The sequence below is a fragment of the Pseudorca crassidens genome, chromosome 7 (assembly GCF_039906515.1).
Source record: "Pseudorca crassidens isolate mPseCra1 chromosome 7, mPseCra1.hap1, whole genome shotgun sequence".
Lineage (NCBI taxonomy): Eukaryota > Metazoa > Chordata > Mammalia > Artiodactyla > Delphinidae > Pseudorca > Pseudorca crassidens.
This window is the reverse complement of record NC_090302.1, coordinates 87,385,431-87,409,734: the sequence shown is the minus strand read 5'-3', so window position 1 is coordinate 87,409,734 and position 24,304 is coordinate 87,385,431. Positions and strand designations below refer to the sequence as shown.

The 24,304-nt window shown below is 40.2% G+C and overlaps 1 protein-coding gene across 2 annotated transcripts in view; it reads left to right on the top strand.

Moving 5' to 3' along the window:
- Positions 1 to 15,023: 15,023 nt before the first annotated feature.
- The window catches only part of ZNF367 (zinc finger protein 367), a 28,776-nt gene continuing 19,495 nt past the window's right edge, over positions 15,024 to 24,304 (top strand). The window contains exon 1 of one of the 2 annotated variants that reach the window (XR_010945111.1): positions 15,024 to 15,896. Coding sequence is in view for 1 of the 2 variants with exons in the window: in XM_067744839.1 (XP_067600940.1) it covers positions 15,486 to 15,896 (411 nt within the window). In the remaining variant the exon portion in view is untranslated. The remainder of the gene's footprint in view (positions 15,897 to 24,304) is intronic. The other variant, XM_067744839.1, reaches the window with a different exon arrangement.

Here is a 24,304-nt window from a genome sequence, read left to right as displayed (position 1 = left end):
ACCAGGGAAGCCCTCTTCTTAAGTTTTGAAAGATCATTATGTCAGACATAGAATGCTTTGTTGACAATTTTTTATCTCACTACTTTGAATATGTCATCCCACTGCCTTCTGATTTCCATGGTTTCTAATGAGAAATCAGTCTTTAATGTTATTGAGTATCTCTTGCACATGATGATTTGTTTCTCTCTTGATACTTTCAAGATTCTTTGTCTTTGGCCTTTGACAATTAAATTGTGAGATGTCTGGAAGGGGATCTATTAAACTTAACTGGAGTTCATTGAGTTTCTTGCATGTGTAGATTAATGTTTTTTAGTAAAATTGGCCATTACTTCCTCAAATATTCTTTCTGTCCAGTTTTATCTTTATTTATTTCTGGTACTCTACCATGCATATGTTGGTATGATTGATGGTGTCCCATGGTGTCCCATAATTGTCTTGGGCTCTGTTTAATATTTTTGTTCTTTTTTCTTTCTGTTTCTTAGACTGGATAATCTCAATTGACCTATCTTCAAGTTCACTGATTCTTTCTTCTGCCAGCTCATTTCTAGTGTTGAACCACTCTTGTGGATTTTTAATTTGTTATTTTACTTTTCAGCTCCAGAATTTCTATTTGGTTCCTTCTTATAATTCCTCTTTCTCTACTTGGTGAGACATCCTTCTCATACTTTCCTTTAGGTCCTCAGACAGGGTATCCTTAGGTCTTTGAACATATTTTAAATAGATTATTTAAAATCTTTGTCTAGTAAGTCCAATATTTGGGCACCTTCAGGAACAGTTTCTATTTTTCCCCCATTAATGGGCCATATTTTCTTGTTTCTTTGCATGTTTCTTAATTTTTCTTCAAAACTGGACTTTCATTGAATGAATTCAACTTGTAATATTGTGTAAGTTTGAGGTGTACAGCATGTTTCTTTGATACATGTATGTATTGTAATATGATTGTCAATGTAGTGATATATATCACATTACATAATTATAGTACAATATTATTGTCTATATTCATTATACTGTGCATTAGAGATCTATGGCTTATTTACTGCACATTACATATTTGTACTCTTAAACATCATCACTCTTATCATTCCCCCCTCCCATCCCTTGGTAACCACCACTTTACTCTCTGTTTTTTATAGGTTTAATTATTTTAGGCTCCATACATAAGTGATATCATACAGTACTTGTCTTTCTGACTTAGTTAGCATAATGTGCTCAAGGTCCATCCATGTTGTTGCAAATAGATGGATATCCTCCTTTCTCGTGGCTGAATAATATTCCATTGTGTAAATATACCATATCCTTTTAATCTATTCATCTATGGATGGACATTTGTGTTGTTTGTATATCTTGGTTATTGTAAATAATGTGGTAATAAATATGACAGTGCATATATTTCATCAAAATCTTGTTTTCATTTCTTTTGGGTATGTACACAGAGATGAAATCCCTGGATCATATGGTAGATCTATTTTTAATTTCTCTGACATTAAAAGGTCACTCACTGGACACCTGTGCAGTTTTAGGGTCAGTGGTCCCAACCAGTCTTAGCTGGCTTGAACTGGACAAGTGCTGACTCCAAATTTCTAGGCTATGTGAAGCTTAGAGGGCATGCAATTAAAAAAAATAATAATAATTAAAGCAAGCTTGCTCAGTGAAGGCAGGTTACAAGTGGGGGGTTTTTTGTTTTTTTTTTAAAAAACAAGCTGTTCCCTTATCTGCTGTTCTGTAAGACAAGCTCAAGGATTTATGTTAGTCACTGGTTTCTGTTAACCCTATGGGGCATGGTTTCAATAAGGGGGACAACTGTATGTGCTGGCCACAATACCAAATGCTGAGAACACAAAGATATACAACCTTAGCTCTTAGCTTCATACTCAGCTGGGGTAAGAAAAGATAACTTGGAAGCTCACTTCCAGGAAGTGAGAAAGCACAGAAGTAGAGAGAGACTTGAGGGAGAGAGACTTGGGAGGAGGGTTTTATAAGGGTGTGAGGAGAAACATATAGGGAAATGGCAGCAGGGATGAAAAGGAGGGGATAAATTCAGAAGACATGCTGGAGATAGGATCTGCAGGATTTGTAAATCCATTGGGTTTTGAGGAAAGAGGAGTCAAAGGTGAAGACATTGGTTATTTTTCTTTTCTCAGGGTAAAAGCAAATGAAAGGTTGATTCCACTTATGTGAGGTACCTAGAATAGGAAAACTCATAGAGACAGAGTAGAATAAGGGTTAACGGCCTGAGGGAGGGAGGAATGGAGTTCAGAGCTTCTGTCTGGGATGATGCAAATAGTGCTGATGGTTGCACAAAATTGTGAATGTACTTAATGCCCCTGAACTATACACTTAAAAATGATTAAAATGGTATATTTCATGTTATGTATATTTTACCACAATAAAAACTAAAAAAACAAGAAAAAACAAAACAACAACAACAAAAAACAAATGAAAGGAAATACATTTTATAAAGACAATCAGCATTTTTTTACACAGGAGAATCATTCCTTTTTTTAAATTGAAGTGTATCTGGGCTATTGTGTTAATTTCTGCTGAACAGCAAAGTGATTCAGTTATACATACATATTTATATATTCTTTTTAATATTTGTTCCTATTATGGTTTATCACAAAATATTGAATATAGTTCTCTGTGCTATACATTAGGACCTGTTGTTTATCCATTCTATATATAATAGTTTGCAAGCAGAATCATTCTGAATTGCAGAATGTATTGACATCATAAAGAATCTCACTTATATGACACACTGTATATTATTTCATAATTTTCTGACATGCTTTATATAATTAACTCACACGTGTTCATTGAAGAGTACTATATTCAGTGTTGTGTAGATTGTAAGGAAGTGAGTTGAAAAGAGGGTTAATTTCATTTTTAAAAGCTATTCATTGAGTACCAAATTTCACACACCTTGTATCATTTATTCCTCATACAGTCATGAGGTAGACACTAGATCCATTTTTAAATGTTTTTTGAGTATGGCTGGATTGCTTTAAATAAATCAGCATTTTCGGATTTGTCATTATAAATTGAAGTGCATAGCTACTGACTTTTTTTTTTTTTTTTTTTGGCTGAAACCTTAAGCTTGTGAGATCTTAGTTCTCTGACCAGGGATGGAACCGACGCCCTCAGCAGTTGAAAGCACGGAGTCCTAACCACTGGACCACCAGGGAATTCCCATACTGACTCTTTTTTAAAATCAGTGATTTTCTACTGCATCTTTACATAGCTAATAAGAGTTTTTAGAGTTTCTAGCATGAAGACCATATTTCAAAGTTAAATTAATGGTGGTGTCTATTGATATCTATAAATTCTCTTTCCAAGTAGAAGAATTAGTGTCTTTTAATGTCTTGATCATTGACATGCCTCTTTATGGAATTCTTTGGTTTAATTTTTATTGTAAAGGTCTCTTTAAGCAGATGGTTTTCTCTTTTGCCTCTTATTATTGTGAATTTTGTGAAATAATTCTATTTTTCCCCTCGAAGCTTACATATTGCATATATATCCCTTTCAATCAATCTACTAAACGTGAAGAAAATTCTTAGAACCACTAAATAATAGTAACAGTGTTGTCATATAGTTTTATATCCCAGATACAGAAAAAAGACAATAGCATAAGTCCTATTAAACATCAAACTTCTACTCCATGAAAGCCACACAAGTACTGGCCTTACAGACAAAGATCATTCAAAAAGAGCCAGGGATGTTCTTTTTAGGAAATAATTTTTCTTACTTTGGCATGTGCACATTTGAAAATACCCGTAGTTAAACTAACTTATTTGTAACATTCATTCACTTTATGCCTTCTAATTAGAGAATTTTGATATTTAATTCCTAAGATAAATTTAATGTTATAAGAGATCAGACATTTCCAAAGAGGTTCTTTTGAATGTCAGAGGCCTTTGGGTGTAGGTTAGCAAGGGAGCCACAAGACTTCAGGGGGTCAGCTATTGTTTTGTGCATGTCAGTCTTAGAAAAGTAAATATAACCTTTTAGAACGGGCAAGTTCATAGAAAGAAAGCAGATGAGTGGTTTCGAGGGTCTAGGGAGAGAAAGGGGAATGGAGAATAACTGCTTCATGAGTACAAGATTTCCTTTTGGAATGATGACAATGTTCTGGAACTAGATAGTGGTGATGACTGTACAATATTGTGGATTTACTAAATGCCACTGAATTGTTCACCGTCAAATGATTAAAACGGTAAAATTTATGTTATGTGTATTTTTTTTACAATAAAAATGTAATCTTATTACAAAATAGTAATTTGTAACTATAGATAATTTATACAAACACAAGAAGAAAACATTACCATCAATCTCACTGCTCAGATAGAACCAGTGTTGCCATTTTGGTGACTATCCTCCCAGTTATATCCCTATGCATATAATTACATTTCTGTTTCAGTTAAGGCTTTTTGGTTGCAAGTAACAGAAAATAGAAAACCTGGTGTCTTCTGGAAACCCTGGGCAGAAACGCAGCTGTGCCTCTGGGAGTTGAAGGGTCATTGAGAGGTCGGGAATTTCATTGTACCCTTTCTACATCTCTCCTCTGTGGGCTCTGTGGGTCAGATTTCATCTCAGATTTTTCTTCACTTCTCCATTCATGCGGCTGATTGCTGCCCCACAGCTCCTCAACATACCTGCTGACGGTCTAGCTGCCCATAGACTGGCTGGCTCTCTCAGACCCAATTCCAAATTCTGCTCATGGTTCAGTCAGCTTTAGCAGGGGAGCTGGGGTAGGCAATATAAACAAGAACCAATTCAGATCACTTGCTTTGAAAAATGTTGAGATAGCTTCAAAAATATCCTCAGCTTTAGCCATTTTCCAAGGCATGAAAAAAATCATAATGATAATAACTGTTAACTCTAGAGGAGCTTTAACAACATATTATACATATACAGTTGAGGATAATTTTCTGTATTAGTAGATATGTCATAACCAATTGCAAAAGTGGGTGTAATTTTATTTATTTATTTATTTAAAAGTTGATGTGTATTATAGTTTCAGTTAAGTCATCAATTTGTCACTTCAAATGGTATGCTCTGGAATTAATTTTTTCTTAATTTCTTATCTGGTTGAAGGCTAGACAGTCTTAGGATGCATGTTCACATGAGTTTCGTTGATGATATGAGGGTTTTAAATAAATATTACTTCTAATTGAAAAGGGCAATTTGGGATTTTGTTCAAAAACAGTTTTATTGACATATAATTCACATACCACAGAATTCTCCTGTTAAGTGCACAATTCAGTTTAATTAGTTTACAAAATTGTACATTCATCACTACAATCCAAATTGGAGCTTTTCTTCTACCCCCAGAAGAGTCCTCTGCCCAACTGCAGTCAAGCCTTTTTCCGCCTCTAGCCCAAGGCAACCACGAATCTATTTCCTGTCTCTATAGATTTGTAAAAAGGACAATTTTATTTTATACAACAAAATATTTATGGTCTTTGTGGAGCACTCACAATGTCTTCATCTGTGAATAACATCCAATTTTCAAGTTGGAAAAACAATAACTTTTTATTTGATCTTAAACAAAATACGTAATTTGTTCACCAACATGTTTTTTCAACTAAACATTCAAAGTTATACATGCAAATAAAGTATACAAGTATATAATTTTAGGTGGGGATCTTAAGTCCTTCTGAGTTTCCCCCATTAGCTGTCCCTCCCTGCCCCTATCAGCTCTGTCTTTTGCCCTGCCAGTCACCATTTGGAACTCCTAGACTCTTGAATGGGATGCTGTTCTTCTCTACACAAGTCTAGGGAGACTGAGTGAGGAGCCAGCCAGACTTCCCTTTCTAACTTGTTCTTTATTGTTCATTGGACTACAACATGTGCCTCTAAGGATGCATCAGGCTTTTTAGAATGCTTGGAATTGTTGTGCAGGAGAGGAAAAACTCAAAAGTATACACTGAATATCACTTTCCTGAAGTCCTAGGTATAAAGTTCTCAAGAAGTTAAAGCCTCCAGAAGGACTCCTCATTCCTACCCTAATCTCTTGCTTCCCTGTCATCAAGGCCATGCTTTTCTTATGGAACTGCCTCCTTCTAAACCTGGTAATACAGGTGTCCCACTCCCCTGCTACTTTTCAAGAAACTCTAGTCCCTACACGTAAGAATCGCTCTTATTCTGAATCCATGTTTCTTTTCTTAGCAGCTTAAGCCCTTAAGTATGAGTTATTCAATCTAGATTAGAATAACACCCCAGGGAAGAGGGCCTGGAGAAGAAGAGTTGGTGGTGACTCTCCAGGTCCCACAGAACAGTTGGGCATGGAAGTGAGGGCAGACTTTGGTGCTCTGTTTCAAGAAGCAGTTTAGAATAGCTGTGGGTAACTTAAAATCTGGTTCTCTAGATCTCTTTCCAGTGGGAGTTCAACATATCTTTTTTTTCTCTGGACTGCCTAGGCTAACTACTGAATAAAACACACAATACATAATCATGTTCATCATGCCATCTCCCAAGGACAAATTTTAATTTCCAGAAGTAGTGCAATGAACCCATGAGGAGAAAGAGAAGTATTTTCCTGCTTACTCATAATTTACAAGCCACTTCTTGATAAATGGAATCTGTCCTGTACATTATTTGCTGGACATTATAATATGAGACATATTGGTTCTTCCCTTCATTGCTCCTTCTTTGATCTCTGTTTTCACATTATGACCTCTCAGGCCTTCTAGGAAAACAAAGCAATCCTATTGTTAGCCCAATAGGTAAAAACTGTACCTTTTACAGGTAGCTCCCTTAGCTATATTAGACCTCGCTAAGGCTGTACTTATAAGTTCATATTAAATTCTTGGCCAAGGTCATACTCTGTCCAGGGAGGATAGGATGTCGTGATTTCATTCTTCTATTTATAAGCACATAAATTATTATATGCTCTCAATCTATGTGATTTCTACTTGCCCTATTTACTAACTCATGGATATAGTAGTATTTTGTCAGCCCTGTCTAGTGATGTCTCACAATTATCACGAACACAATCTACTGATAAGACAGAGCTGAGTTTATTGCTTACATTGGTAAGGAAGAACCACATCTCCTCAGAGTTTTGGCAGTTTCTGAAAGGGGGGAAGCTCAGGAGAGAACTTATTGAGAATTTGAAGTTTGTCTTAAGAAAGGTCTTTCAGTGTAGGGATTTGATTAGAATTGGGTAAAGATCAGATAAAACTGTTCAGGATTGGTAGAAACAACAAGGAATGGTTTTTGAGGCTAGGGATTCAAAGAATCTTAGGGCACAAAATGCCTGTGGATGTCTTACTTTGAAGGGTTTCTTTTAGGAAATTCCTGTGATGAACTGTCAATCTTTGCCTGGGAAAGAAACTCCCAGAAAAGTAATGTAGAGAGAGGAATGAAGACATGTTGACGTAGATGTTAATGTAGAGGATGAGGTAAGTGGGAGTGAAGTAGTTTCAGTTCTCAGTGTCCGGGGTGAGTGGGGTGTACGGTTTTGGTTCTCAGCCCCTTTCCAAACACTTCAAGTGAATTAAGGTGACTTTAGCTGTTGAAACTGGTAGATTCCCAAATGTTTGATGGCTCAAACATGAAAGAACTATTTTTCACTCAGGTAAAGTCCAAAAGAAGCATACCTGCTTTATGGATGGTTTTCTTCCTTGGGGAGAGAAGGACTCAGGCCCCTTAGAGACTGAGCTCCATTATCTGTTAAGACAATGGCCCTCATATCTGAGCGTCATCAGAATCACTTGGAGGGCTTGCTAAACCATAGGTGGCTGGGTCTCATCCTCACAATTTCTGATTCTGTAGTTTGGGGGTGGGGTGGGGTAAGGTGGGGGGATGGGGTCCAATCACTTGCATTTCTATCAAGTTCCCAGGTGATGCTGACGCTGTTGGTACCCGAGGCCTAGGCTTCATCTGCTGTATCCTCAGCATCACAGTGGGAGATGGGGAGGTGAGGGAGGAGATCTGTCAACTGCTTTGTAATCTCCTTGGCCTAAAAGTGAAGCACATTACTTCTGATCACATTAATTGATGATATAACTTGTCACACGACCCCCACCTAGATAACAGGGGGCTAGGAAATGTATTCCTTGGACTAAAAAAGAATCTTTGTAGAAAATGAACTTTTAGTGGTATTAAGTAACAAAATATCAACCGAGTACATTTTAAAGATCTATTTAGCTTTATTGGATGATTCATGAATAAGGCAGCATTCCATCTAGCAGGTAGAAAGAAGCTCCAAAGGGCTATAGAAAGAGAAAGTTCTTTAAAGGCAACACAGGGAAGTCATAAACTGAAGATTATTTCAGGTTTAGGTAACCTCCCCATGGGGACAGAAGGGGTCTGTGTGGTGGACACCTCATCTTCCTTTGTAGGATGAAGAGGGCCCATATGACAGATCACCTCATAGGTGCTGAGCAGAAAACTCCTGGGGGATGTTGAAGCTCCAGTTAGGTTAGGTATTAAGCCCTGGTTTGATGGCATGGCTTAGCATAAGGGAGCCCATTTTGGGCCCATGATTTTCTTTTTAACAGCGGACAGCTATGCATCTCCCCCAGGCCTCTAACCACCAAATTTCCAAGAGCACCCTTCTTCTCATACATAGAACATACTCAGTTCCTCCAAAGATCATCCAGTTTACTACATCCAGGTAATACACAGTCCTCTTTGCAAAGTACAAAGTGCCTCCTCATGGTTTCCCACCTATAAACCACAAAGCTCTCTGCCCTACAATATAATGGTGGAGCAGGGACAGGATAAAACACCCATTCGGACAAGAAAGAAATGGAGACACACAGCAGTCCTTAGTCCACAGAAATGACAAAATCCTGAAGGGCAGGCATTGAAATGGGGTGGGGGTGGGGTTTCATTGAGTGGATTCTGGTTATGCCTCTGGAAGAAACTCCCTTTGGTTCCCTGTGACCCCTGTGGTCAAGAATTCTTCGTGACACTTGGTAGGCTTCTGATCTATTTGCATCCAGGCTGTTCAGTGTGACTCTAACCACAACCTAGGCAGAATTCTGAGGCCTAATCTATTTCTCTGCTTCTTTGCCCCCTATTGCTCTCTTAACTACATTGAAGCCCTATGAAACAATAGGTGAGAATCCTGCACTCTTGGTCTGATTGTTGCCTTAGCCATAAGTTTTGGTACCTAAACCTCTTTGGGTCTTATCTCTTACTGTTTGGAGCCTGCAAACAGCTTTTGCAACACCTAGAGGCCCAGTGTTTGTTTTTCTGTATTGCATTCCATTTCTGCTCTCAGGCTGGGCAGTTTTTTCCCCTGAATTCCACCTCTTGCTGGTAATAACTTGCTAAAAGCCGAAAGTAAACATCAGCATATGCTATCATACCAACTCTTACGAACTACTTCCTCTAAAGCTACTCAGTAGACCTCTGGTCTTCCTTCCTACCTACCAGTTAGACAGTTTTGTCAAATGTCCTGTGGCTGCATGACATGGGTCATTCTCTCTTCAGCCTTTGATATCAGTTTCTTTGCTACTTCCACCTGATAATTAACCCAGCTTTGCATATTGTTAGATTTCTGTAACATCAACATCTTACTTCTGATACTAATTTCTGTATTAATTAAGGTAATTCTGGCTGCTGTAACAAATGTTCCATGATGCTCTTAATGGCTGGTAGCTTCTCTCTTTGTGGTGATAGAGGGACACCTCTTCCTTTCAGATTGTGGCTCTGCTATCTCCTAAGGACTCAAAGTCTTTGGTTGGATTCTCTGCATCCAGCTGACGGACGGGAGATAGCACATCTTCCTCTTAACATTCCTGGTCTGCAAATAACACCTCAATTTTGCTCATATTACATTGCTGAGAATAAGTCACAGGGTGACACCCAGGTGTAAGGAGTGACAAAACAGTAGTCTCTACCTGTACTGTCCTTTTACAGGAAAACTCTACACTGTGAAAAGGAAGCTCATGTCTTTGGTGGATATCTAGTTGTGTGACACACCGGACCACTCTATCATTAGAGCCATTCTGTTGAAATCCAGCTTGGATATAGGTACTCTACCAGTTAGGAATGGCTTTGGGCCATTAGTGACAGATTCCAGAAATAAGAATGACTTAAGACCAAAGTTTATTTCTCTGTCACATAAAGGATATCCAGAACTGGGCCGTCTTAGCAGGTATGGCTGTTGCATCAAGTCATCAAGGACTCAGATTCCTTCTGTTTTTCTGCTTTACCATTCTTAACACTAAGCTTCAGTTTTTCAAATTGGCTGCTAAATCTCTAGACATCACATTCACAATTCGGGCTGGAAGAGAGAAGAAGGGTGAAAAGACTAAAGAAGCTTCCTGAGATACCACCTAGTAACACTGCTTAATAACTAATTGACAATGAACACATCTAGTTTCAAGGGAGGATGGTAGATGTAGAATTTTAGCTAGGTACAATGATGCATCAAAAATATAGGGATTTTATTATGAAGAAAGAAGGGGACCATACGCAGTCAGCTAGTGCCATAAGGTCCTCCTTTCTGAATACAGAAGGGAGGAACATATAGCTTCCTGCTACGTTTCAGGGTAATAATGATTCAGTGTGGCACATTGGGTACTTTATTCCCTGATTAACCACATGAACTGGGTAAATGCAAAAACTAAAAATATTGTATTTTTAGAGTCTTGTCCTTTTTCTGAGAATCAAATTCCAACTTATAGTCAGTCTAAATAATCACCAATTGTCATCACTATATGTGTGTTAAACAAATTTCATATACTTCAATGTGGTGTTTCCCAACCACATCACACATATACACTTATGAAGTTAGTCAGTCAATTAACAAATATTAATTTAACCTCTGTGATATGCTCTGCAATTTGAAAGCTACTGGTGAAGATGAAAAAGAGACAGGACATAAGTACATTGAATTCAGGGCCCATCAAATGGGATATATAAGATCAAATAATTTTCTAATACATATCAAAAGACTTAAAAGTTTTGCAAACTTTTGGACCTATCAATTCTACTTAGAAAAATATTACCTGAGAAAATTATCATGAATGCAGGCAAAGATTTAACTATATGCATGGTCATTAAAGTATTGATTTTAAAAACAGAAAACTAAGAAAACAATTTGAAAAGTAGAGGATAGTTCAAGAAGCTATGGTGCTCCCATGCAACTAAATACAATGTCACTTAGATCACTGAGAAAGAATACTTATGACATAATACACGTTCATGATTTACTGTTAAATGGAAAATACACATCTCTTTGGAAAAGATGTACTTTTTGCATTTCTAGTACTATCTACAAGCCATCTCCCTCTTCTCTGAGAACTGTTCTTCAGATCATAAAGATCCCAGCCCACCTCTTTACTACTGGATTGTGCCTGCTGATTGCACTACCTGATCCAAGCTGGACAATCAAATTCTACCTCTTAATAATTTGAAGTTGAGCTTTGCAAAGGCCAATCTGTTTCTTCTGGTGGCTTGAATACAGCATAAACAACTCAGAGGCTGGTGTATCGTTGTGTATATTTAGCCATTTACTCGGAAAAGCAAAGAAACGTGTCTTCAGAGAGGAAAGAATGAAGCACACCTACAGATAGAGGAACTGAGGCCAGAAACCATGTGTCCCCAGAAGGTTCTGAAGACCAGTTTCAGGTTCTAATCCTGACTTTGAAGTCCATTTGACACCCCTGTTTCCTTTTAATAATTCTGTCTTCGTTTTCTAAACTGGCCTGACAGGCTTACTCTTACTTGCAACCGAAGTTAGATTGCGTATTTGAAAGCAAAAGAGCTATTTCTAAGAAAATTAGCAATAACATCATAATGAGATATTTGGGCATTTGTGATGGTAGATAGGCAAATCAATGTTAAAAATGTTTCCTTATACTCTTAACTTGATGAAACTCTCATTGCACAAAGTTTTTGGAAAATATTTTGGGGAAATCTCTTTTGAATGAAAAACATACCTGGTCTATGTAGATATTTTCCTGTTGATAGAGCTTAAAACTCCCACTGAAATACTTTGGGGAACCATTTCCTCCTAGATTTCTTTCATCGTAAGAGGGCTTTTTGGAACTCAGCTTTGAGTCTGCTGCCAAACAGAACATGGAGAAATTATTTTGGATAATTTTTATGGTAAAATATCTTCCTGTTAATCATCTCAAAAGAAGTGATCAGGCATTTTTATTCCATTTCATCTACATTTATTTGCAAAGCTGTTTTATCTGCACTTTTAGCTCTGAAGACAAATCACTTAAAAGGATTTATGTTATGTTCAGTCTCCCACATTAACCAGAAGATTTTGTAGCAATCAAGCAGCTTCAAATGCTCTTGTTGATATTGTTTTCAAAGTGAAAAAAATCTTGCTTTTTTACTCAGATTGTATCTTGAAACTTTAAAATATATTTTAAAAAGAGGGTTTGAGGTATATATCTTTATCAGAATAGGCCTACATTTTTAACAACTGGAAAGACTACTGTAATAATATAGTAAGTATCCTTAGATGGGTTTTAGTATTCTGGGATGTTGACTCTGCCTAGGGCAGAACAAAGACATCAGAAATATGATCCACACACTTCAGACAGCTTCCTAGTTGCATGCAAATGGAACCAAACAAGCAGATCTTGCATGACCTCAGCTCTGCTCCTAGAATCACCCTCTGCCCACTTCATACATTCCTGGCATGTCTTTCATTCTCTTGTGGCAGAGAACAAGTGGAGTTGCCAGCTTACTGTTGATGAAGAGTAATTTTTAGAAGCAGAAAGTCAGTGTCTTGGTTCTGAATGACTCATCTTGAACTCTGGGGCATGTTAAACAGTAACTATTGGTGCTTAATCTGTTGGATCTTACTCAACCCATAATTTGAGAGTCCAAGATGGATATATCACTTTTTTCTTTTCAGTGTTTTTCAAGTACAAAATAGATGGATTATAGTTTCCTTCTAATGGACTCACAAGTATGTGGTGCAGTCATTTGGCATAAAATTGTAAAAACAAAATGAGTTTAATTAAGTAAAATGAGAGACGAACTTTCAACTTTCCACATCAGCTATTTATTAAAATATCAAATTGGTTTTAACCTCTAAAACCTGAAAGTTCTAGAACATGAGAAAGAGGTCTCAGAAATGTGGGGTGTCCATTTTTCAGCCACTTCCTCCTTTTGTTCAGCAGACTCTAAGGGGTATACTCCATAGGCAGTTTTCAGAGCCATCCTTACAAAAGATTTTTATCGAGTTAGGTGACCTTGGACAAGCCTGAAATTTCCTCATCTATAAAGTGGGAACAGTAATAACTACCTCACAGAATTGAGAGCAGTAGAATGTAAGTGAAGCTACCAGCCATATTATTGTATATCAGTAGATATATGCTATTATTATACTAGGCCTCCAGGAGATGGTAGCTACATACTATTGTTTATTTATTGCAAAGATATTTTCACTTGTTTCAATGTACAAAAGATACAAAGAGTTATATGTTGTATCTTTTGAAATCTTTCAATTTCTGTTTCCCAGCCATATAATTCCCCTCCTTGGGGTCAACTTATGTATCAGTTTCTTGTGTATCTTGCTAGTATTTTGCATATATAAAAGCAAAAATGTATGTTTATTTTCCACCTTTTTAAAAAGGTGAATAAAATCATACTAGTCCATTAAAAAAAAAAAATATTTGTCTGCGCCGGGTCTTAGTTGAGGCACGGGGGGTCTAGTTCCCTGACCAGGGATCAAACCCAGGCGGCCCTACATTGGGAGTGAGGAGTCTTAACCACTGGACCACCAGGGAAGTCCCCATTTTTTTTAATCACTTAAAAATGTATCTTAGAAGTTGTTCATATAAGTTAAACTTGTTTTTAAACACTTGTGGCATAGGTGTGTGTGTGTGTGTGTGTGTGTTGGGGAGAGAGAATACTCAGCTATTATGCAGGTCTGTTCTAATTACCAATCCTAATCTTAAACTACCAAATATTCACTCATTTATTCAACAAATATTTATTGAAAGTCTACTATGAGTCAGGCTCGGCCCTGGCAATAAACCAAAGAACAAAACAAAACACAGTCACTTCTTTCACATTCTAGTGAATACGAGGCTGGACATCCCATTTTGCCCCCATCCCCTTCCGAGCCCACACTGGCCCTCGGTGGGTGACTGTTAGACTTAGACTCCGGTCGTTCAGGATCCCTCTGGTGCGGGGTGGGGTCCTTGAGGCGGGGGCGGGCAGAGCTGGGAATGACCCGAACCGTCCGGGGCACCCACAGCTCAACGCCCTTCCAGACGGGGGATGAAGGGCCGGCCCCGGACGGGTGAGGAACCACGGCGGAAGGGCGGGGAGTCCTCTGGCGTCTTTGGGGCATCCGTCCCGGGTGTAAGAATGGACACACGCCTGTGTTCGTGTCCCCTCCGAGCCGCGAGCAGCACACGGGGACCTCAGAGACGACTTCCTTAACTACCCCACTTTACACAAATGGGAAACCGAGGCCCGGGGAGGCGAAGGCTGGGACTGATGCCCACCTCAGCCTTGGGGCGAGTAGGGGGTTGCGGAGAGGGTCAACTCACAGCGAGTCCAACAGCTGGGCAGATGGGAACCATTAAGAAACGACGCACCTTTTGGTGTCTACTAGAAACTGCAGTAAGAAGGCCTCGGTCCCCCTAGAGCTGGTGGCGGGAGCCACGGACGGGGGCGGGCAGCCCGGGCCCCAGCCCTTTAAATTCCCAGCCGCGCGGGAACTACAGCCCAACAGCCACAGGCGGGAGGGGCCGCCAGACGAGCGACCCCGCCGGCCAACTACCACCCCTGGCCCGCCCCCTCTCTGATAACTTTCCAATCAGCAACTCTCTTACCGCCCGCCCCTGCCTGTCGCCCACAGCGCGCCTCCAACCCTGACTAACCGCGCGGAAGGACGGCAGGGGCGGGGCTACTGGAGGGTGTGTCTGGGCGAGTGCAGACGTCGCGCGCTCCCCCGGAGTTTCGAACGCTGTTGGCTCTTCAGGCAGAAAAAAAATACAAGAGCCGCGGCCAATAGCGTGGCAGAAAGGACCCGCGCGCAGGTCCGGCTCCGCCCTGCTCTAGCTAGAAAGAAATCCAGGCACAGCTATTGGCTCGCATGTGCTGTCACTCGCCGCTGCGGCCAGCGGGCAGGGGACTGGCGGTGATTGGTTCCGCCCAGGCGCGAAATGTAACGCGGGAAAAACTGGAGCAGGGACGCCGGCGGCAGGTTGTTATTTTCGGGGGCTCGGCGCTGCGCGTCCTGCTTTCCTGTCATCGCAAGGCAAGGCGCCCGCTGCTTCCCGCCGCTGCAGCCTGCGTTGGGGAGCACAAAGAGTGGAGGGCGGGCTTGACCCAGGGTTGGGGTCCGGCCCTGGCAGCCTGGTGCAGGCCGAGCGGCTCTGCTTCTTCGCTGGCCGCCGCGCAGGAGGGTTCCAGGAAACGTCCGCCTGCCATGAGCCAGCGAGACTGAGAGCCGGCGACTCCGAGCAGCGCGGGCGAGCGGAGCAAAGGGCCAGACCCGGGCTCAGGGAGTGCGGCCCACGGCCGCCGGAGCTGCGGATCGGGGCCGGGCAATGATCCGGGGTGTGGAGGCGCCGATGGCTGACAACCCGCCGCAGCCGCCGCCCGTCATCTTCTGCCAGGACTCCCCGAAGCGGGTGCTGGTGTCGGTCATCAGGACGACCCCGATCAAGCCCACATGCAGCGGCGGAGGGGAGCCGGAGCCGCCGCCACCGCTTATTCCCACCAGCCCCGGCTTCAGTGACTTCATGGTGTACCCGTGGCGCTGGGGTGAGAACGCGCACAACGTGACGCTCAGCCCCGGAGCCGCCGGGGGCGCCGCCTCAGCTGCCTTGCCCGCCGCCGCCGCAGAGCACCCAGGGCTGCGGGGCCGGGGCGCGCCCCCGCCCACCGCTTCGGCCGCCGCCGCCTCAGGAGGTGAGGACGAGGAGGAAGCGAGCAGCCCGGACAGCGGCCACCTCAAGGTAAGCGGCGCGGGCGGGGCTTGGGGCAGTCGCGGCCCGTTAACGGCGCGGCCCGGGAGCCGGCAGCGCCCGCAGACACGGCGGGCGGGGCGGGGCCGAGTTTAAAACGCGAGGTCGCTCTGGCAGGGGCGGTGGCGTTGGCGGGTGACAGGACGCTGACGTCACTGCCGCGCGCCAAAAAACTGCCCCGGGGGCGGGGCTAGGTTTTAGTCACGTGACACCGCCCGGGGGGTGGGGCAGCACAGCAGACCGGAGGCCACAGGCCAGCAGGTGTAGTAGGCGGGAGTGTGGCCTTGTTGTCACGGAGGGGGACGGTCAACCCGCTCTGCCAGTCGTTCGGCCCACCGCTGAGTCTTTTCTGGCGGGAGAGGGCGGGAAGGACCGCAGTCCTTGAACTGTTCCTCTGGGTGCGGGGGGAGGGGTTGCGCAGTTTCTGCCTCACCGCAGATACCCCGCCCCTGCTAAAGATGCCCTGTAGAGATAGCCGAAGAACAAGAAGGGACTTAGGGGAATCTTCCCCACCGGGAGTTGAGCCCTCGCTGTCTTTCACGCATCCAGCGTACTACTTTGCTAGGTTCTGAGAGCTCAGAGTGGAATGGGACGCTGTTGTCACCAACCTCGAATTGCTTGGAGTCTCAGACTGTATTAGAGCTGGAAAGGTTTCAAACCTACAATTTACGGATCAGGCAATTGACGCTTAGAGGGATTGGTGAAGGGAGCTCCGCAAGGTACACAGCTAGGTAGCGGGAACGCTGGTACTGTAGTTGAGTTTTTGTGGCTCCTAGTCCTGAAGCATGTGTTGGAGGTGCCTCCCTGCTGACATATACTTACCTCTATAGACTGTAAGCTCCAGGAGCGCCGGGACAATTTCTCTCTGGTAGACTTATTTGACTTTAATACCTTATACTCTGTAAATGCTGAATAAATGTGCTCAGTTAAGTATTTGTGTAATGAATGGTGCTAATATAAGGTTAATATTCAGATTCTATTTGTTAAGTGGCTATATAAGCTAAGCAGTTTGCTAAAGATAAAACAAGTAAATCACCTTGTTGATAAGTACGTCTATATTGGCAAATATTATAAAAATTGAAACAGGTTTTATCATCATTTTACACGCAGTAGCAAAGATGTTGAAACACTGTGTTGAGCCTTAGGAAATTGATACATTTTGTTACTAATGGCATTGTTATTAAAGAACTATAAATTTATACAGCTATATGCCTTGACACACTTCAACTCTTGAAGCTGCACTTCAGTAAAAATTTGAAAGAAGAAGCAGTAGAAATATTTATATTAGTGCTGAGTTTGTGGAGTGAACAATCACTGTGTGCTGTCTCTAGGTAGCCCTTAGTAAGATGGCTGGGTATCCTAGATATTTTTCCGTGTTAACATATTTACATGTTTAGTACTTAAAAAAATATATATGTAGTAGGTTATATGGTTGAGCAACATAAAGACATATATGCACAAATTACTTATAGAAGATTTTGCATCTGTTATTTTATTCTTAATTATAACTGAATCTAATTTTGGATTATCCAAGAAGATTAATGTTATAATAGATAAGTGAAATCTATACTTTTTTTGGGGGGGGCTAAAACAGTTTTATCTTCATATAAACCTTTTAGAAAACATTCTTAATAATGCATAGGTTTGAATTTTATTTCCACTTTGTCTTTCTCTTTTCAGAAGTAAAACATAACACAAGTTATGAAAAACATTTAAAAGTGAAAAGGCTGTTATATATTTCACTTTTTTTCCTCCTCACCATCTTTCATACCATAACTGTTTCATAAATTAGTTCATAAATTAGTAGACAAATTGATTTTAACGTGTCCTTTTATCAATGAAGCAATCCAAATACAGCTCCAAAAATTCATTCATTTAGTTTTTGCAACTTGAGGGGGAGCCTCAAGCCTCCATATTTTATGCCGTCTGGAATATACTTTCATTTAAGGAAGTTACCTCGTTTGATTTGTGATCAGTACATTCTAGACTAAAGGTTGGGAATTCCAGCCTCCTTTACTTTGTTTTGCTTCTCTAAAGTACTCATAGTTCTTTTATCTCCATATACTCATAGGTGAATCATGCTGGCTGAGTCTGCTCACTTTTTGGGAAGACAAGTTTGTAATATAGTTGGTGCCAATAACATGGCACCAACTTCTACCCCCTTCGCTCAGTATGTGGGTTAGAGGCAATAACAGCTTTGGGTTTGAGAACAACTTTTGTGTTCATTTACTGTCTTTTGATGCCACCTTTCCCATGGGAGGTGTTAACATCTGAGTCCTACACACCTGGTGTCAGCTTTTGCTTGCTTTCTTGTTTGTTTCTGCCCAACACTGCCTCCCCGCCTGTGAGGAGAACATCCATCTAATACCAACTTATTTTGGCCCCTCATCACAAGATTGTTTAGCACAATTGGGATATAGTTATATATTAGCACTGTCTCTTCCCAGGTTGTAGAATTCTGGGAAGGAAGGGAGAAGGTCTAATTTTCATCTGCCAAATGATATTCCAAGCCTCCATATTTTGTGCCCTTTACTCAGACTGCATTCATGAGGTTACTTCTCCACTTTGGGACCTGTGTAGTTTGGCTTCTCTGCACATCCTCAGATACCACTTACCCTTCAGGACCCGCCAGCTGCCTATCCTGTTTCCCCTTTCTATCACCAATCACTTTAAACATCTAGAATGCACATAGCCTTACAAACAGCTGATTAGTACACAGTAGTTTTTGATAACCACCATGTTTAAACATAACGTCATGTTAACGTGTTAACGTGAACATAGTAGCCACCATTTGTTATTTATTGCCTTGCAGAGCAAACCACCAGACTCTGTGTTGATTGTATTGAATTCTTTTAATTAATTTACCTTGTTTACCTGATGAAAAAGGATGAATTAGAGAAGTCCCCAAGATTAAGTTAACATTATATAAGTGGCAGAACTGATTGGAACTTTTTAGAGCCCTTACTCTTAATCTGTACCTGATACTGCTTCTGTGTTTATCATGTGTGTATTGACTTTAGGGGTTTATTTATTTATTTTTAGTATTAAGAAGATGCAAGTAGGGAATTCCCTGGTGGTGGTCCAGTGGTTAGGACTCTGCGCTTCCACTGTAGGGGGCATAGGTTTGATCCCTGGTCAGGCAACTAACATTCCGCCAGGCAGCATGGCCAAAAAAAAAAAAAAAGAAGATGCAAGTAGACTTATGAAATAATACACACTATTCATAACTGCCTATATCTCGATTGAGATGCATCATGAGAATACAAACAGTACAATAGATAGATGCAAATTAAGACTTAGAAAGTGGTCCAGATAGGTCAAGGTGGGGGATAGAGTTAGGAAGCAGATATGCAAGCCATAGGAAATTCGGATCTAAATCTGAATTCGAAAAGGAAAATAAGATCTATTTACATTTTCTCATGAAAGTGAGAAAGTACACACGCCTCCCTCTGAGAACTGTTTTTCTTTTCCTTCCATGTTGTAGCTGTATAATTTATTTGAATTTTACTTTGTATAAAAATGTGTTGAGGACTTTTAGTTTTTTTAGTAATCACATGAATATAAAGTTTGAACATAACTTTTTCTAAAGCTTAGGTAAATGTGTACATTATTCTAAGTGGCTTGAGAAATAACTCCAATTTTATTAAATAACTTTAAAGTTATTGACATTGAAAACAAAACATTTACCATGAAATATTTTAGAAAACACTTTCAAAATCACTATCTTCTGGAGGTACTGAGATTGTTTTAAAAATTAAACCTGCTGAAGTATGCAAACATTTTGGCGATTTACTCATTTTTCTTCTTTCTAGTAGCTTATTTTGCAGCAGTTGCCATATAATAGCAATAGGATGTCTAAGAGTTTCTTTTTTAACTTTACTTTTTTTTTTTTTTTTTTTGCAAATCATCAAGCAGTCTTGACAAGATTTCTCTCTTAAGCTACAGGTACACTTAGTTGCTGATGAGTTAACTCTATTATTGTCAAAATGTACATAGATACATGGTTTTCTTATTGCTAAGGCTAAAATGAAAAAGGTCCTCTTTAAGTGACACTGCTCATTTTTGTATATATGGTTAAAAGATGCTATTTATTCATTTATTTAGGGTATTAGATGATTACTTGCCTTGTTTAATTTTCTTAGTTGAAAGAATGCACTTAGTGAAGTCTTACCTGTATATGGCTGGGATGTTGTATTATGTTGCATTTTTCAGCTCTTTATTTCTCACTTGGAAAATGCAAGTATGATTTGCATTTTCTTGTTTCTAGATGAAACAAGATCTTACAGTTACTGGGAGGCAGCCAAATAGTTAACTTAAAAAAAAAAAATCTTCCCCCACTATTAAACATGCTTGATAATTTTTTTTTTAACCAGAAACAGAGAAAATAGTAATGGATAATCTTAAAATTTTGATACTAAATAGTATTTGATACTAAATCAGTTATTTCAAATTGTAATGGAGTCAACAATATGTTTTTATGTATTTAAAAAATATTAGGGGGGGCTTCCCTGGTGGCGCAGTGGTTGAGAGTCCACCTGCCGATGTGGGGGACACGGGTTCATGCCCCGGTCTGGGAGGATCCCACGTGCCGCGGAGCGGCTGGGCCCGTGCGCCGTGGCGGCTGGGCCTGCGCGTCCAGAGCCTGTGCCCCGAGGCGGGAGAGGTTGCAGCAGTGAGAGGCCCGCGTACAGCAAAAAAAAAAAAAAAAAAAAAAATTAGGGGACTTCCCTGGTGGCGCAGTGGATGAGAGTCTGCCTGCTAATGCAGGGGACACGGGTTCGAGCCCTGGTCTGGGAGGATCCCACATGCCGCAGAGCAACTAGGCCCGTGAGCCACAGCTACTGAGCCTGCGTTTCTGGAGCCTGTGCTCCGCAACAAGAAAGGCCGCAATAGTGAGAGGCCCGCGCATCGCGATGAAGAGTGGCCCCCGCTTGCCACAACTAGAGAAAGCCCTCGCACAGAAACAAAGACCCAACGCAGCCAAAAATAAATATAAATAAATAACAAAGATTTGTTGAGAATCACTGACCCTATACTTTGCAATACTATACATTAAATGTATTTAAAAAAATTAGGGAAATTATCCTTTCATGGCAGAGGAGTTGTATTACTAAGGTTTTTAATTAACCTTATTTCACGTTCCATTTCTTTCTTAACAGAACAAATCATCTGCTGTTTTTATGGATCATAGATGCTGTGTTTGTTTTTCATTTTTAAAACTATTTAAAACAATTATTCATGATATGATCATAACCAGCAACAATTTATACAATTATTGTGGAGAATTGATGAGATCTTTATCCCATTAACAAATATTTATTAACAATGTGCCTGAGTCAGGTAGCTTAGGCTAAACCATGCTGCCGAATGAACCTCAAAATCTCAATGTCAACCTAAACAAAGCTTGTGTTATGTATCCTGTGAGGGCTAACAGCAGCTGTGCTCTTCATCCTGTTCATTCTGGGACCCAGGAGGAACATCCCCTACCTGGGACATGCGAGTCTCAAGGCAGAGAGGAAAGAGAGATGGTAGAACCTTGTGATGGCTTTTAGAGCTTTTGCTCAGAAGTCACACATGTGATTTCTATTCACATTTCATTGGTCAAAGCAAAGTTATATGGCCAAGTTGGCCTCATTGGGGCCCACAGTGCGGAAGGAACAGTGAATATTTTAACAATATTATAATCTGCCACAGTGCTTTCTCACATTCTTTTCCATTATTATTATTATTATTATTATTATTATGGCTGCATCGGGTCTTAGTTGTGGCACATGGGATCTTTGTTGAGGTATGTGGGATCTTTTTTCATTAAGGCACGTGGTCTCTTCGTTTAGGTGCTCGGGCTTCTCTCTAGTTGTGGCTTGCAGGTTTTTCTCTCTCTAGTTGTGGCGTGCAGGCTCCAGGTCATGTGGACTCTGTAGTTTGAGGCACGCAGGCTCTCTAGTAGAGGCATGCGAGCTCAATAGTTGTGGCTCCAGCTTAGTTGCCCCCCAGCATGTGGGATCTTAGTTCCCTGACCAGGGATCGAACCTGCGTGCTCTGCATTGGAAGGCGGATTCTTTACCACTGGACCACTGGGGAGTACCCTCACATTTTTTTTCTTTTTATACTTTTGTGGCAGAAAACACATAACGTAAAATTTACCATCTTAACCATTTTAAAGTATTAACTATATGAACATTGTTGTAATAGAACTCCAGAACTTTTTCATCTTACGAAACCAAAACTGTACCCATCTCGAGCTCCCCCTTTCTCCCTCTCTATGGCCCCTGGCAACCACTATTCTGCTTTCTGTTTCTAAGTTTGACCATTTTAGATACCGCATATAAGTGGAATCATGTAGTATTTGTCTTTTTGTGACTGCCTTATTTTACTTAGGATAATGCCCTTAATATTCATCCATGTTGTAGCATATGGCAGAATTGCCTTCTTTTTTAAGGCTGAATAATTTTTCATTGTATATATCCCATTTACTTTATCCATTCATCTGTCAGGGGACATTTAGGTTGCTTCCACCTCTTGGCTGTTGCAGAAATAGGTTTTAATATCTAAGAATTTTTTAGACATGACTTATAAGATAACTCATCCATGTTGAGATTGAGCTTTTCTTTCAAGGTGAAAATTGATTGAAGGGAATTTTGCTGTGGCTTATTATCAAGGTTTCAGGCTGATGTTTTTAAGCTTTGGGAAGGCTTTAGGTTTTTATATTGACAGCAGTAAAAACATCTTCAGTTTGGATGTAGGTGTTTTTTATGTTTTTCTTTTCTTTTTTTTCATTTAACTTATATGTGTAAAAATTTAACTTACCTGGAAAGAAAGTTTTTTTCTTCAAGGAAATGCTTATTTTAGATTAGTTTTACATACATAGAAATGTTAAGACAGTACAGGGAGTTCCCATCAACTACATATCCAGTTTCCCCTATTGCTGATGTCTTGCATTAATATGATATATTTGTTACAATTAACGAACCAAATTGGTACATTATTAACTAAAGTCCATAGTACGTTCAGAGCTCGTTAGTGTTTCAAAAAATTGAGCAGAAATTCACATAGCATAAAATTAACCATTTTGAAGTATAATTCACTGATAGTTAGTAATTCACAATATTGTGAAAACACCACCTATATCAAGTTCCAAAACATTTTCATCGCCCCAAAAGAAAGTCCTGTATTCATTAAGTAGTCACTCCCTTTTCCCCTCTATAGGCAGTCTCTGGAAAACACCAATCTGTTTTCTGTCTGTGGTTTTACCTATTTTGGACATTTTATTACATGGAATCATAAAATGTGTGGCCTTTTGTGTCTGACTTCTGTTACTTAGTATACTGTTTTTGAGGTTCATCCACCTTGTAGCATGTATCGTTTCTATGGCTGAATAACAGTCCATTGTATATGTATATGTACATATGTATATGACATTGTATCACACCGTCAAACTTTTCCATAGTGGCTAAAACTTTACATTTCTACCAGCAATGTATGAAGTTTCTAGTTTCTGCACATTCTTGACCAAAAAAACACCTTATTTCTACTTTTTTCCTGTTTTTTTTTTTTTGAGTATAACTAAGTTGGTGTGAAGTCGTATCTCACCGTGTGTGTGTGTGTGTGTGTGTGTGTGTGTGTGTGTGTGTGTGTTTAATCTTTTTCCCTTCAGGCTTTACTGAGATATAATTGACCTCAATTGTAGTTTTGATTTGCATTTCCCTAATGACTAATGATGTTGAGCATCTTTTCATGGGCTTGCTGCCCATACATATAACTACTTTGGAGATATGTCTATTCAAGTCCTTTACCCATATTTTATTTGAGTTTTCGTTGTTGTGTTGTAAAGGTTCTTTATGTATTCTGGATACTAAAACCTTATCAGACATATGATTTGCAAGTATTGTATCCCATTCTGTAGGTTGTCTTTTCACTTTCTTGATAATGTCCTGTGACACAAATGTTTTTAATTTTAAGTCCAGTTTATCTATTCTTTTGTTGCTTAGGCTTTTGGTGCCACATCTAAGAATCCATTGTCAAATCCAAGGTCATGAATATTTATCCCTGTTTTCTTTTAAGAGTTTTAAAGTTTCAGCTCTGACATTTTGGTGTATGATGCATTTTGAGTTAATTTTTTATATATTGTGTGAGGTACAACTTCATTCTTTTGCATGTAGAAATCCAGTTTTCTCAGAACTATTGTTCTGAGAACAATATTGTTCTCAGATTGAACGATATTGTTGAAGAGCTATTCTTTCCTCATTGCATGTTCTTGGCACCCTTGTTGAAAATCAATTGGCCATAGGATAAGGGTTAACGCCTTGATTCTCATTTTGTTTCATTGGCCTATGTCTTTCCTTATGCCAGTACTACACTGTCTTAATTGCCATTGCTTTGCAGTAAATTTTGTAATAGGG